The sequence below is a fragment of the Cotesia typhae genome, unplaced genomic scaffold (genome assembly GCF_013202065.1).
Source record: "Cotesia typhae breed Kobodo isofemale line unplaced genomic scaffold, CoteBio_Ctyphae scaffold_13, whole genome shotgun sequence".
NCBI lineage: Eukaryota > Metazoa > Arthropoda > Insecta > Hymenoptera > Braconidae > Cotesia > Cotesia typhae.
This window is the reverse complement of record NW_027423774.1, coordinates 4,609,228-4,623,597: the sequence shown is the minus strand read 5'-3', so window position 1 is coordinate 4,623,597 and position 14,370 is coordinate 4,609,228. Positions and strand designations below refer to the sequence as shown.

General features: G+C 27.1%; 1 protein-coding gene across 1 annotated transcript; it reads right to left on the bottom strand.

The window, feature by feature from the left end:
- Positions 1 to 11,466: 11,466 nt before the first annotated feature.
- Positions 11,467 to 13,915, bottom strand: LOC141534969 (aminopeptidase N-like). The gene is made up of 9 exons (XM_074254643.1): positions 13,826 to 13,915; positions 13,647 to 13,728; positions 13,198 to 13,550; positions 12,848 to 13,131; positions 12,506 to 12,699; positions 12,123 to 12,419; positions 11,971 to 12,039; positions 11,798 to 11,876; positions 11,467 to 11,726 (listed from the first exon to the last, which is right to left on the bottom strand). Exons 2-9 carry the CDS (start codon positions 13,709 to 13,711, stop codon positions 11,583 to 11,585), a joined length of 1,485 nt encoding a protein of 494 aa, XP_074110744.1. The 5' UTR covers positions 13,712 to 13,728; positions 13,826 to 13,915; the 3' UTR covers positions 11,467 to 11,582.
- Positions 13,916 to 14,370: the final 455 nt, after the last annotated feature.

Genomic DNA, 14,370 nt, shown 5'->3' with positions numbered 1-14,370 from the left:
TCAACAAAAAAAAATGATATATACTTTTGGTAAATGTTAAGTAAAGCGATAAAATAAATAATAATTAATATTTGAAAATAATATGCATCTAATGCATTCAAAAATAATAAACCGATAAACGTTTATTCAAACACTGTCTATATTGATTATAGCCGTCACAAAGTGACATAGCGAAATTTTTGATTAACGATTAAATTGAAACGATTCTTACTGTACAAATTTTTAAGGATATTCATTTATTTATTTATTTATTGGAAGTATATAGTTATAGTAATGGTTGTAAAGTAACTAGATTTATAAACTGTAGTTTGCTATAATGTCAATATGAAAATTAATAAAATTTTGGCTGATCGTTTTTATCGATCAAGCAATTTAGGATATTGTCTATTTTTACAACATAGAATCGTTTCAAAGTCACACAAATACATTTATACTTTTTTTATGATCAAGACAATGGAAAATTTATTTGAATGTTTTTTAGAAAAAAATTTGTTTTAAATTAAGAAAGTGAAACTTTTCAAAATTATTTTCTTGGTTCAAGAATTTTTCACTTTGATTCAAGTTAATTTTTTTTCTGTATACAGTTTTATTATTTACCATTTTTCGGTAACGGAAAAAATTTTAAAACTTTTTTTTTTCAAATAAATTTCCCCAAAAACTTCAGCTTAGTTAAAAAAAAAGTAAACGAATTGTTATTTAAAATTTGTTTACTCAAAAAAACATAAATATTAAAATTGTTTAACGTTATTTCGAAAATTAATTAATAATTCCATTATTTTATTTTTAGTTTTCATTTTTAAATTTAATTAAAAATTATTCTTCTTTGATTTTGTGTAAAAAAAAAAAAAAAAACAATTCAATAAAATACATACACAAACCATAAAACAATTTTCTGATATGGTCTGATAGAAAAATTGGCCATATCTAGCTTAATATGGCTTCATAGATCAACAAATAGTTTTTTTAATCGAAAATAGTTCCTTAAAATACCAACAGGTGGCGCACGGTCGCTAAATTTTCTCGCTACAAGAGAGTTCAGTTTAAAAACTCAAGTATCAAAACAAAAATTATTTTTTTCACTTTCTCAATGAGTTCTACATTTTTCTACAAAATAAAAAGATAATTGAGACAAATATTCTCCATAAAATTTATTTTCATTCCCATTTATGGCCATACAGATCATATTAATCCATATCAGGCTAGATCAAGCCACATCAGAAAAATTTATCACGGAAAATATATAAAAAAAAGTTCGTATACAATTTTCAAGTATTACAGTGTACATAAGAACAATTACAAACAAAATTGCAAGTATATTAAATACTAAGAAGTAAAAAAGCTTTAATTTACTCGTCTGGTAAGTAGTTAGAGCTTGGATAAACGCAATTAATTAATTACTTAAAAAAACAAAAAATCTTTTTGAGAAGTTAATTAAATAAACTTTTTGAAAAGAATTTATTGTTCTGGCTTCATAGATGCTGTATTAATTAATCAAATATATAATTATATAATATAACAAATATACGACAATAAATATGAATATAAGTACATTTTATTATAGTATAAATATGTTGACTGAATTCTAGGGATATGAATTACACCTGCACTTTTTAATTCGCACTTTTTGTTTAATAAAATTGATAGTAAATTTTTAAAATGTTTATTGATATACATTATAAATATTAATATAAATTTGATATAGAAATATATATATATATATATATTATTATTATTTGTTATTGGTTTATAACTCTATAATATAATGAGTCTTATTAGACAGACATTAAATTTTTCTAAGACATATTGTTGGTAAAAAAAAAAAATAAAAAATATTTTTATCGCCGGAATTGTTTTTGATTGTTGATTAAAAAAAAATATTTATGACCGCGCTTGCGCATGACAATAATTGAATGAAATAAAATCGGTCTTCCTTAGTATCCAGACAACAATTAATGATGAGAATATAGATGATAATTGATAATAATCGACAATACTGTGTGAGCAGACAATACTTAGGGTTAAGAAAATGTTCCGAAATGGACAATAAATATTATAAGTTTAGGTTTAAGGATAAAATAATAATGATAATTAAGTTAAGTAATTTATAAGCTCGGGTGATAAGATGTAATAATAAAATTATTATGATTAGTTTACAAATGAAGCAAAAAATTTGTATAAAAATTGAGTAAACAAGTGTTTGATAAATAGTAGTTTAAGGTACTAAGTCTATTTGAAGGTCTAGGGAGTTACAAACATTTTTTTTTAATTATTATCATTAATATAATTACTTAGATGCCGTGAGATAGATAAAATTTCGGTAAATGTGTTGCATCATTATTCAAAATATTCACAAAAAATTATTTTACATTTTTACGGCAATTGGTGCTCGGAAAAATTAAAAGTTTAATTTAAAAGCTTTCTATTTTAATTTTATATAAGAGTGATTCTCTTTTTACAATGTAATTCTTATAAAATCTTTCATACTTACGATTTATTTTCTTTCTCTCAGTGTCTGTAGAAAAACCTTAATATTAAAAATATTAAGTTGCAGGAAAATGGAAAAATACATACTTGTGATACAAAAACAATATGAAATTCTTTTATTTTTCACAAACTAAAAAATTCTAAGTAATTTTCTAACGCTTGGCTATTGTTAAAACAGAAGTGTTGCACACAATCTAGATTCATGTCATACTAATTATAATTAAATAAAATTAATGTCATAATCGTAAGTAATATTTCAATAACTGATAATTTTTAATTAATAAAAGATAGTCAAAAGAAATAAAAAATAATATAGTCACTCCTGTCAAGTCAATGTTAATTACAAGTCAAATTATACATTACATGTACAGTATTGAAGAGATTTAAGTAATAGTTCTTAAGAAATAAGTTAATTATTATTAATAAGTCATTTAATGCAGTGAATAAAAATATTTATTGTTCAGGCAATGATTAACAGATTTTATGAAATTTTTTATATTCGATAAAATTTTAATACAATTATTTTTTTTTTTTTTTTTTTAATCAAACATTTAATTTTTACTACCAACCCGTAAAAATTTTTTTATATGGCCTTATACGCCTACATAGAATTTTGATGTTTATATCTGGCTTAATATGATCATATATGCTGATATAAATTTTTGAATCAATCATAGTTCCCAAAAATGACGATAGGTGGCGCATGGTCGCAAAATTGTCTCACTACAAGAAAGTTAACTTTTAAAAATTAAGTTTTAAAATAAAAATTAATGTTGCTAATATTGTAAAAAATTTATTCGTTGATAATTTTTAAATTAATAAATTTTTTTTTGTAAATTACTTTAATTAAAATCAAAAATCCTCAAAAAAAATTTTAAATTAAAAAACATTCTTTTAAATCCACACAAATAGCCTAAAAAAATTTTTTTTACGGGTTTAATAAAAAATTTATTAATAAAGTTATTTGTTAGTTTATAAAAATAATTATTAATCAAAATAAATTTTTATACAGGCTATAAATATTTTATTTAGAGTTGAAAACTGATAAAATATTTTATTTAAAAAAATGTTGCAGTGATCATATAAAATATATTTATATTAAATTATCTATTTAATTAAAAAATGTTTATGCCTGAGTAAACTTGGTACAGCTTTAGGATACTTATAAGAAAAAAACGAGTATTTTCTTACTGAGAAAACAAAACTCGAAAAATAAAGTAATCTATTTGATAATTATAACGTAGAATTAGGTAAAATAAAATAATAATAAAAATTTATGGTGCATAGATCTAAATAGATTTGTTCCAAAAATAAAAATATAAAAATAAATAATATATTAATATTTACAGAGATATTGACATTGATATTGATACGTAAAAATTAATTGTGGAGTTTGTATTGTACTTGATAAATATGTTTGTGATTAATATACAAATACATGCATCGTGCATTTGAATTTATATGTGTACAATCAAAGCGTAGATGAACAAATTATATAAATGATAAATAATAAGAAGAAAAATATATTAACTTATATATTGTAATCATAATTTATAATAACTTATAACATAATATATATTGATATGATGCATTTATGTTTGAACAATATTTAGTAACAAATGTTGAGTAGTTGAGAACTTTTATTACGTTATGCAATTCCAAAAAATTTAATAAAAAAATTTTTTTTTTAGTTTTTGATTTGAGATACTTCCAATTTTTTTACAAGAGTCAAAAAAATTGTAAAATATTTAATATCTAGTTCAAAATAATTTTTTTCATAGTTTTTGACTATTTTTTGACATGACTTTAATGTAAAAAATTAGCTTTAGCTTTAATTTAATTATAAAAATTTTGAAAATAAATTTTTTTTTTTAATCAGAACAATTTGATAAGTTTATTAAATTACAGTCATGAAAAAAATTTTTTTTAACAAAAAATTGATTGAAAAAAACAAGTTAATTTTGTGGTTTTAAATTTTAATAAATTTAAAAATTTTTATTGGAAATAATTTATGAAATAAAATTTTATTAATGAATTGTTATCGACTCTGAAAAAAAATTTGGAAATAATTCAAATTAATAAATCAATAAAATTAAAAAAATATAATAAATATAAAAAAAAATAATTATTAATTATTGTAATGAAAAAGTAGAATAAAAAAATACATACATGTATTATTACTGTGATGAATATACATCAGCTTTAAATGAATAAAAATGATAATAATTATTGTGTGATTTAAATGCTTAAAAGGTAGAAAAATTACGAGCCATTTTTAGCGAAATTTTATTTGCAGTCTAAAAAACTTTGCCGATATTCATTAAATTACTATTGACAATAATTAAAAATTGTTTCAAGTTTGAAAATTCAAAATTAGATTTATTAAATGACTAATTGAATAATTTGAAACAAGATTGATTAAGTCGTACTGTAGTTGAAAGACAATAAATTTATAAATTTATAATCAGATAATACACTTGTAATTGCGTAACAAGTTAACATAAATGTGTAACTGTGTCAATGAAAAATAATAATCGATATATATAATAATAATAATGGATAAATTTAGTGTAGAAAAATATTATTAAAGCGAGCAAAACACTCTTGCAGGACGAGAGTTTTTGAGAGTAATATTTCAGATGGAAGTAAAAAAAAAGGACTACAAGAGTGTTAAAAAAATATTTTTGCCGATTTTTTTTTTTTAAAAAAAATTGATTTGAACTTTTAATGAAGAACAATTAAAAATAAACAAAAATTTTGCTAAACAATGAAATTTTAATTAAAATAATTTAGTATTTTTAAAACATATCTTGAGAATGATAAAATAAAAAATGGAAAATCTGCAAGAATATATTACACAAAAATTAATTAATTAAAAAAAAAAAAAAATATGCAAGATGAAAGACGTCATAACATGTATGTATGGTGTTAAAGTAATGTATATGTGTTTAAAATAAAGTAAATGGTTAATGTACAAATGAAAGTAATTTTATTTTTTTTACTGTTATAGCATCCTGTTTTTTTTTTTTTTTTTATTACTTTTTATTGTTACTTAAAAATCTAAAATAATTAAATCGATAAATTTCTCCTTATCGTTATAATTACTGACAATTTTTCGAGTAAGTGCTTGAAGTTCGAGTTTTAATAGCAGGTCGATGTCATTTTTTTTTTTTTTTTGAAACGCAAGTTATTATGTCGTATAATAAAAATTTTTGAGCTTATCTTTAAAAAACAATTAATTTTATTAGATCGCTGTTAATTAACGTTTTGCAATAAAAAATAATTTTCTATCTTGATAGCTTTCATTTAATCCTTAATTGTATTTTTTTTTAAATCGGAACTAAATATTTTATTGAATAAAACCTTAGCAAAAAATCAAATAAAAAAATATGATGCTCCCTCTGGCGAGGGTGTTAAGCGGCTGTTAATTCACAAGTTGGACGTTCTTGACTACTTGAACTATCCCGTCAGGGACAGGAAAACCTTAGAAACTGAGAGTACGGTGGATGCGGCGCGCTTATAATTGACTTAAACCTAAATTCCTTCCTTGCCGAGACTGGGGTTCAAACCCAGATCTTCCAGATACTTGTTAGACGCTTAACGAGCAAGCCATTGGCTAGACATTGAATCGCTATGAGAAATTTTTATAAATATGCAGTAAATGTAATGCTATGACACACATGACTGACAGCGTAAAATATATACCTAATTTAGTAGTTATACAGTTTGGTACCACTGTAGTAAGACCTGAGCGTGTGGGGGTGTATAACATACACTTACGCGAGTATGTACGGCTTATTTGATATTTATGAGTTCAAATACTTCTAAGATGTTTTGGTATTTGTAGTTGTGAATCTTTTCACTTGAGAACATATTTTTTATGCATTTTTTTTTAGTGAAACAGAATTTTCTGAAGCATTTTAATCGTTTTGAAAAACTTTTTAATCAATCTGATTTTACTAGATTTTTAGAATTGATTTATCGTTGATTAAATTTTGAGTAACAAAAGATTTTTCACTCAAAAAGAGACAATTAGAAAGTTTTATTATTAATTCAATAATTTTTTTCCTTTTTTAATAATTGTTAAAGCCAATAACAAAATTAGCAAAAAATTTCTGGACTTAAAAAAAGGTTAAATTATTATTCGATATTCTACTGAGCTTTAAAACAGCAAAATAATTAATGGTTCCTTTTGCGAATATGTCAGGCGACTGTTTATTCACAAGCTGGATATTCTTATCCTCTTGAACTATCTCGACACAGGGCGGGAGAGCTTACAAACCTAATAGAGAGCAATGACAGCCTGGGGCTCAACCTAATCCTAAAATCCTCCTATGCCGAGACTGGGATTCGAACCCAGATCTTCCAGTTACTCATCAGTCGCCTAACAAGCAAGTCCTATCAATCGGATATTGGACGGAGTCGAAAAATCATTATATATTCAGTAGATAGTACTATAACTGCAGCGTTCACAATATAAAGTATATAATCAGTGACTGAGTATGCTTAAACTAGTCTTAGTATAGATCATTCAATATGTGCTTATATGTAATTGTTTTATCGTTGATTAAATTTTGAGTAGCAAAAAATTTTTCACTTGAAAAAAGAGTTAGAAATTTTTATTACTAATTCAATAAATTTTTTTAAAATAATTGTTAAAGCTATTAACGAAATTATCAAAAAATTTCTGGAGTTAAAAAAAGGTTAAATTATTATTTGATATTCTTCTGAGCTTTAAAACAGCAAAATAATTAATGGTTCCTCTTGCGAATATGTCAGGCGACTGTTTATTCACAAGCTGGATGTTCTTGTCCTCTTGAACTATCTCGACACAGGGAGGGAGAACTTACAAACCTAATAGAGAACAATGATAGCCTGGGGCTCAATAGCATTGGGTTTAACAGCCTGGGGCTCAATAGCATGGGGTTTAACAGTCTGGGGCTCAATAACATGGGGTTTAACAGCCTGGGGCTCAACAGCATGGGGTTTAACAGCCTGGGGCTCAACAGCATGCGGCTTAACAGCCTTGGGCTCAACAGCCTGGGGCTCAACCTAATCCTAAAATCCTCCCATGCCGAGACTGGGATTTGAACCCAGATCTTCCAGTTACTCATCAGTCGCCTAACATGCAAGTCCTATCAATCGGATATTGGGCGGAGCCGGAAAATTCTTATTTATTCAGTAGATGCTACTAAAAGTGCAGCGTTGACAATATAAAGTACATAGTCAGTGACTATGTACTTTATAGACGATAAATTTGATTTTCATAGAATTTTTTAACAGAAGCTTAGTTTGGGCACTTTCGCTGAAAATTTAAAATTTCATAGGAAGAGCCTGATTGAATCTTCTGTTACAAATTCTATGAAAATCAAATAAAGTAAATCGCCTCTCACTTCGAAATACGTCAGGAAACACACAAACGTAGCCTCTGTTGAAAGCGGAACTCAAAATTTTAATTTTAAAAGGTTTCTCACGGAAGTTACATTTTGGCACACCCTAACCCACACATATCTGACGATACATTCATGAGGATACATTTCAGGCCACTGCAAATACATCTACGAATCAAAAATACTACATCAAAACATATTATTGGAATTTAATATCATGCATATTAAATGATCTATACTAAGCCTAGTTTAGGTATACTCAGTCACTGACTATATACTTTATATTGACAACGCTGCACTTTTAGTAACATCTATTGAATATATAAAAATTTTCCGGCTCCGTCCAATGTCTGATTAATATGACTTGGTTGTCAGGCGACTGACGAGTAACTGGAAGATCTGGGTTCGAATCCCAGTCTCGGCATGGAAGGATTTTAGGTTTAAGTTAAGCCCCTTGGCTGTCAATATACTAAAGATAGATTTGTAAGTTCTCCCTTCATGTGTCGGGATAGTTCAAGAGGATAAGAACGTCCAGCTTGTGAATAAACAGTCGCTTGACATACTCGCAAGAGGAACCATTAATTATATTGCTAATTGAAACGTTTTTGATTCTTAAAAATAAATTTTTTATGTAATTCTATATAAGTGACAAATAGGAAAACAAATTTTTGATAAAAAGTAATAAAATTTTCGTTTATATTTTATTATTCCAGTGCAAATTTACATAAAAGTTCAAAACAGTCTTAATTGTCTCAAAATTTTTAACAGTTTCAATTGATGTTAAGTTAACAATAATTATATAAAAATCAAATTAGTTTCCTTCAGTTTCCCAGTAAGCTTTCATCGAATCAAATACAGAAGTCGAGTTGCTGACTTTCATTTGAGCAAAATATAAATGATCAGCAGTTTCATAACTTCCGAGAATCTTGAAATTATCAATCAGAATTTTTTTGAACTAGAAAAAAATTATGAAGTGTTTTTATATTGAAAAGTTTGATTGGTTAATGAGAAAGTGATTTTGATATTAACCTTATCGAGCTGTTGTTTATTTGTAATGAACTGCTCAATTACTGTACAGAAAGAATCGACGAAGTCATGGAAATGTTTCCTAAAAATGTGCACAAGAAAGTTGAACATTCAAATTTTACTTCACTAATATAGATCAAAATTGTATTCATACGAAATTGTTGAAAGTGTAGCTTACATGTCATAAGTTACTTTTCCATGATTAGTAATGAAGCCGGTTGGAGGGTCGACATTGTAGTCATTATACCTAGAAGTAGTTTTGATGAAAATAATGAATAATAAAAATATTGACAATATTAAATTTACATTCTGTGTATAACGTCTTCCTTGTGGTCAATAAATCGGATGATGGTGGCCAAACCGATGGTGCTCTGTTGGGCAATTTTTATCAAGAAATACCATGGATTGTGTCCAGAGCACTTTTTCGGAGCCATACTCTCATTGCGTCACTGTTTTTTCCATTAACGTGATCGTTGTCGAAATTGGTCAGCACGATTCATCTTGAAAGTTTTATCAGCATTTATTGAGCAACCGAAATTAGTTGAATATAAATACAGGGTTATTAATTAATTATTAATCAAAATACTTACTCAGAAAGCACAGCAGGCGAGTTTATCTCGGAGTTGTAATTAAAGTTGATTTTATAACCCCCTGGAGGGATATTTTCCGCGAATGAAATTTTCAAGATAATGTTCTCGTAAAGAGAGTAGTCATCAGTTGTGTAAATTTCGTGATTTGCAGTATTTTCCAGTTTGATTCCACCAATATAAGTAACATTTTCCGCGCTTAATATTATTACTTTGCATTCGAATTTTATTCCGATATTTATTGACAGTTCCCCGTTTCGTTCTAAGTAATATGATTGAGCATTGATAATTGGTTCTTGAGGGTCATTGTACTTCGAAATTGGCACGCTTTCATAAACCAAACAGATTTCAGTGCATTCACAACCACAAATGGTCAATAAAAAAAGCACTCCAAATATTGATGCCTTCATTTCTGTATTAAATAAATTTTCTTCCGACGCTAATATCTTTATTCTAAAAATGATTTATTTGTAATTCAACTGTCTTTTAAAATAAAAAAATCGCTACTTACGAAACTAGATTGCTCAGTATTGCTCAATGACTCAAATTGACTAGCGTTAATGTCATTTAGTCTTTATTATATATCAAAGCTTTGTCCAATTAATCTTTAGCGGATTAACGTATATTTTTATCGAAAATTTACTTCTGTAGAAATAAAAAAAAAATACAATAGGTGACAATGTATTAAATCTAATATCCAATTAAAACGTGTATCGTATTTTTTCTATCACATTGTTATCGGCAGATTTTTTCGGACGTCTAATAAATTAAATTTCATGACACGTTCCTAAAATGTGCCTCAATTAATAAAAAAAATTACTGTACAAAAAATCATTAATCTTAATGAAGAAAAAAATTTTATTTTGAGTCACTTAAAAATTGTACAATTAATAATTTTATAATTTATCTTCTGTTCCAAAGCAGAAGTTAAACATTTTTAATTAACAAGAATTAATAGATTAAAAATTATTTTATTTTAATACTAAAAATTTTATCAAAAATAAAAAACTTAACTACCCGATAGCGAGTATGTTTAGCGACTGTACACTCACAAGCTGGCTGTTCTCACCAAATTGAACTACACCGATATCATCGGCGCGAATTTCTTAAGCTAATAGCGTTAAAGCCCTATTCTTACTATCTAATCTCATCACGTCTTTTACTGAATCTACTTTTAATGACTCCCCTCCAAATGAAAGAAGCCTATCGCATAACCGACAATACCGGCGCCAGGATTCGAACCCAGACCTCCCAGAGACTTGTAAGTCGCTTAACAAACTAGCCATCGGTCATGTTGTACTAAATTCTATCACAAATAATATATATCCAATCTGTTCAGGTCTATAGTTTGATGTTAAATTTCTTCCTTTGTCATTAGAAGAAGTGTAGTCATTTTAATCATTTAAGTTTATTTATTTAGAACATAAACTGTTTTCGGTATTTACAATATTTGTATAAAATTAATAAATATATGTTAAGATTATGAGTTTGGTTAGATTAATCATGAATTGATGCAATTAATTAATTCACTAGAATAGCTGATTCATTACAAGAGAGTTAAGTCAGAAGTTTTGAAAAAAAAAAAAAAAAAAAAAAAAAAAAGATTTTTGTGACAAGAAATTAATTTGTTGAAAATTTTAAACAATTTTATTTCTTAGCTGAAGAAATAAAAATTTTTCTCACGGTAAGTTTTCTGTTGAAAAAAAGTTTTCTAGATTTAGGAAAAAACATTTTGGATGAGAATTTTCAAATTGTCTGTGTAGAATTGTTATTTTTTAAATCAAATACATTTTTTTATAACGAGAAAGTTACTGTAATCAATCGCTCTTGTAGATACTGTAATATAAATCAGAAAATTGAATATTTTGAGCATAGAAAGCTGAAGACGCAGTTGTAAAAAATTTTTTATGATGATAACGTTAATCATGAAAAAAAAACGAATAAAAAGAAAAGTTTTCGATAAAGTCATATTTATTCACACTATTTTTAAACAGTAGACTTTTGAATCTAAAAGTTTGTACTACATAGCATTCAAACATGTTTGTTTTTTATAGAATAATTTTGTAGAAGTTACATTAACAATTTAATAACCAAATTACTTTTCTTTAACATTCCAGTAAGTTTTCATCGAATTGAATACGGAATTTGAGGCATCAACTTTTATTTCAGTAAAGTACAAATACTGAGCTACTTCTCTGCTTCCAAGAATATTTGTATTATCGTACAATATTTTTTTGAACTAAAAAAAAAGATGTAATTTTAATATTGACATGGTTGATTAGTGAATAAAAAAGAAGTTTTGATACTAACCTTATCGAGCTGTTGGTTATTTGTAATGAACTGCTCAATTACTGTACAGAAAGAATCTACCAAATCTTGGAAGTGATTCCTAAAAAAATAAACAAACAAGGTGAAAATTAAAAAATTTCCTAAAAAATATAGATCAAATTATATTCATATACTATTTTTGAGAATATAGTTACATGTCATAAGTTATTTTTCCTAGATTGTTGATAAAGCCTGTTGAAGAGTCAAAATCCTTTTGGTTATGCCTAGAAAGATTTTCAACAAAAATTATGAAAACTATGTAGAATATATTATTGAAGCATGTAAGTATGAAAAATATTAAATTTACATGCTATGAATAACGTTTTGTTTGTTGCCAATAAAATTGATGATGGTATCTAAACCGATGGTGCTCTGTTCGGCAATTTTAATCAAGAAATACCAAGAATTTTGTTGAATCAATTGACCACTAACAAACAACGTGATTAATTCATGCAGTATCTCATACTTCGATGAGCACTTGAGTGCATAGAGAATGGTTTCGTCCTTATTAATTAAATATTTCTCCAATAATTTTTCACAAGTTTCCTTATCAGCACTGCGAATCCCTGCACAAAGTATTTCTTTTCGGATGTCCTCCACAAGTCTGCATCAAGAAACAAAGGAAATTTTTTAGAAGAAACTAAATTATTAAATGATCGATATGGTAACGAAGTGTAATGGCAAACTGACGGATTTTTAACGGGATCCGCGAGCCAATTTTTGAGTTTAGCAAGTGAATAGTTTCTGCATAACGTTGAATCGTAGAAGCAAGTCCACTTTATAAACGCTATTTTATTGAGTCTTTCCATACGATCGTCATCATCAACTGCTGCATCTGACAGATACTTACGTTCTAGTGGGCCAGATAACTCCAAAATCATATTCTGCAAAAAATAGCAAGTTATTTAAAACTTTCGAAGAACTCCGTTGTACTCCCGATCGAGATCACAAACTTTGAAGGTATATTTCGATAAAAAGTAGTACGTCTTCTCGTACAAGACTCGAAAAATTTGAGTGTGATTTAGTGCTTACTTTAAACGGTTCGTAGTATTGAGAACCAGATATTGAAGAGTATTGATATAAACGAAACATTTTTTCCCAAAAAGTCGCCCACGGGACATATTTCGTTTCAACCTTGAGATATCTCGCCAAATCAAAGGCGATACTGAAATTGAGGTATCCAAATTCAGCCAAAACAAATGCATCGTCAATAAGTTGAGCGCGGTTCAGAACATGAATTTTTTGGTAATTTCCAGACTTGAGATACTTAGCAATCAGTTCCCAATTTCTATCATCATAATTAACCCGATAGTAGCCTGCAAATATAGATTCCGAATAAAAATACCCCGGGAATAAGTTACTTTCCCAATAAAAATACACACCAAACTGCTGTTTGTTGCATATGAGCCATTTGTCAGGAGGAGGTGTTACAATTTCTAGCGATTCCATTTCTGGATCAAGCCAATTAGTTACGGTGGTATCATCAAAATCAGCGTCATCTTGAGTTGCGAAATTCAATGGCTGCCAGTTTCGCCTCAATGAAGTCGTGTTTAAATATCGTATAAAAGCTGACTGCTTTATAATAGCACTGTTAGCCTGATAATTCCTTTCAATCGTAACTACTGGATGTCCTTTATAACTTTTCCAATTTTCAATTATTTCTTCGAGTAATTTTTCTTTATCTTTTGATATTTGGATCATATAAGAAATAAATGATTGAGTCTTCCCTCGGTTTCTATACATTTGTATTAAATTAATTATGAATTGCACTTATGATGGCAACAATAGCGAAATTAACTTACTTTTATAACTTGTTTAATTTTATTCTTACCTTTCTTCCTGAAAATTGTTGACTGCAGCCTTAAAATTGGCTTCGCCAATAATATGAGCAATCATTCGAACAATAAATCCACCTTTGATTTCAGGATTACAAAATAATATTAATAAATTACTATTGTTTTAAAAAAAGGAAAAAAAAAAAAAAACACAAAAATATCTTATTCAACAAACCGATAGGGAAATGTTTTCTTCCTACACCAAAATTGACTCGACCAAAAATGAAATCTTCATCGAAAATACTAAATCGTTGCTTGATGACGAATAAATCCATCAAATTCCAGTGATTGGTCGCCTGAACGTAATTAAATATACAGGAAACTATTGTATTTATCTTAAGATAGCTGATGGAATATACAAGGGAGTCTTTACCTGATCTGTTATGTAGTATACTAAATATTCTTTAAGTTTTCGTATGAGTAATTGATGTTTTTTAAGTTTATAAAATTTTTCATCACTAAATGCTTGATTAACCATAATCTCTGCGATTAAACGGAATAATTTTTCGTTATTATCCGTAGCAATGTTATCTTCGTTGACGAATGTTTCCTCGCTGAAAATGAACCGATCAGTTGAGCAATGGAGTCATTTTTGAAATTGAGAAGAAAGAGAAGAAAGTGGAGCAGACCGATTTCCAAAAATTATTTCTAACTATTTAATTTGCAGACTTTAATATTAATGAAGTAAAAGCTAAGAAGGATTGAAAATTTTTTTAAGCA

Excerpts from the sequence above, each read along its gene's own strand:
- LOC141534969 (XM_074254643.1), bottom strand. The coding sequence starts at position 13,711 with ATGATTGCTCATATTATTGGCGAAGCCAATTTTAAGGCTGCAGTCAAC. Across the intron at positions 13,551-13,646 it reads AACAATTTTCAGGAAGAAAG|AAACCGAGGGAAGACTCAAT; the intron begins GTAAGAATAAAA and ends ACAAATGTATAG. Across the intron at positions 12,420-12,505 it reads GCGGATCCCGTTAAAAATCC|ACTTGTGGAGGACATCCGAA; the intron begins GTCAGTTTGCCA and ends TTCTTGATGCAG.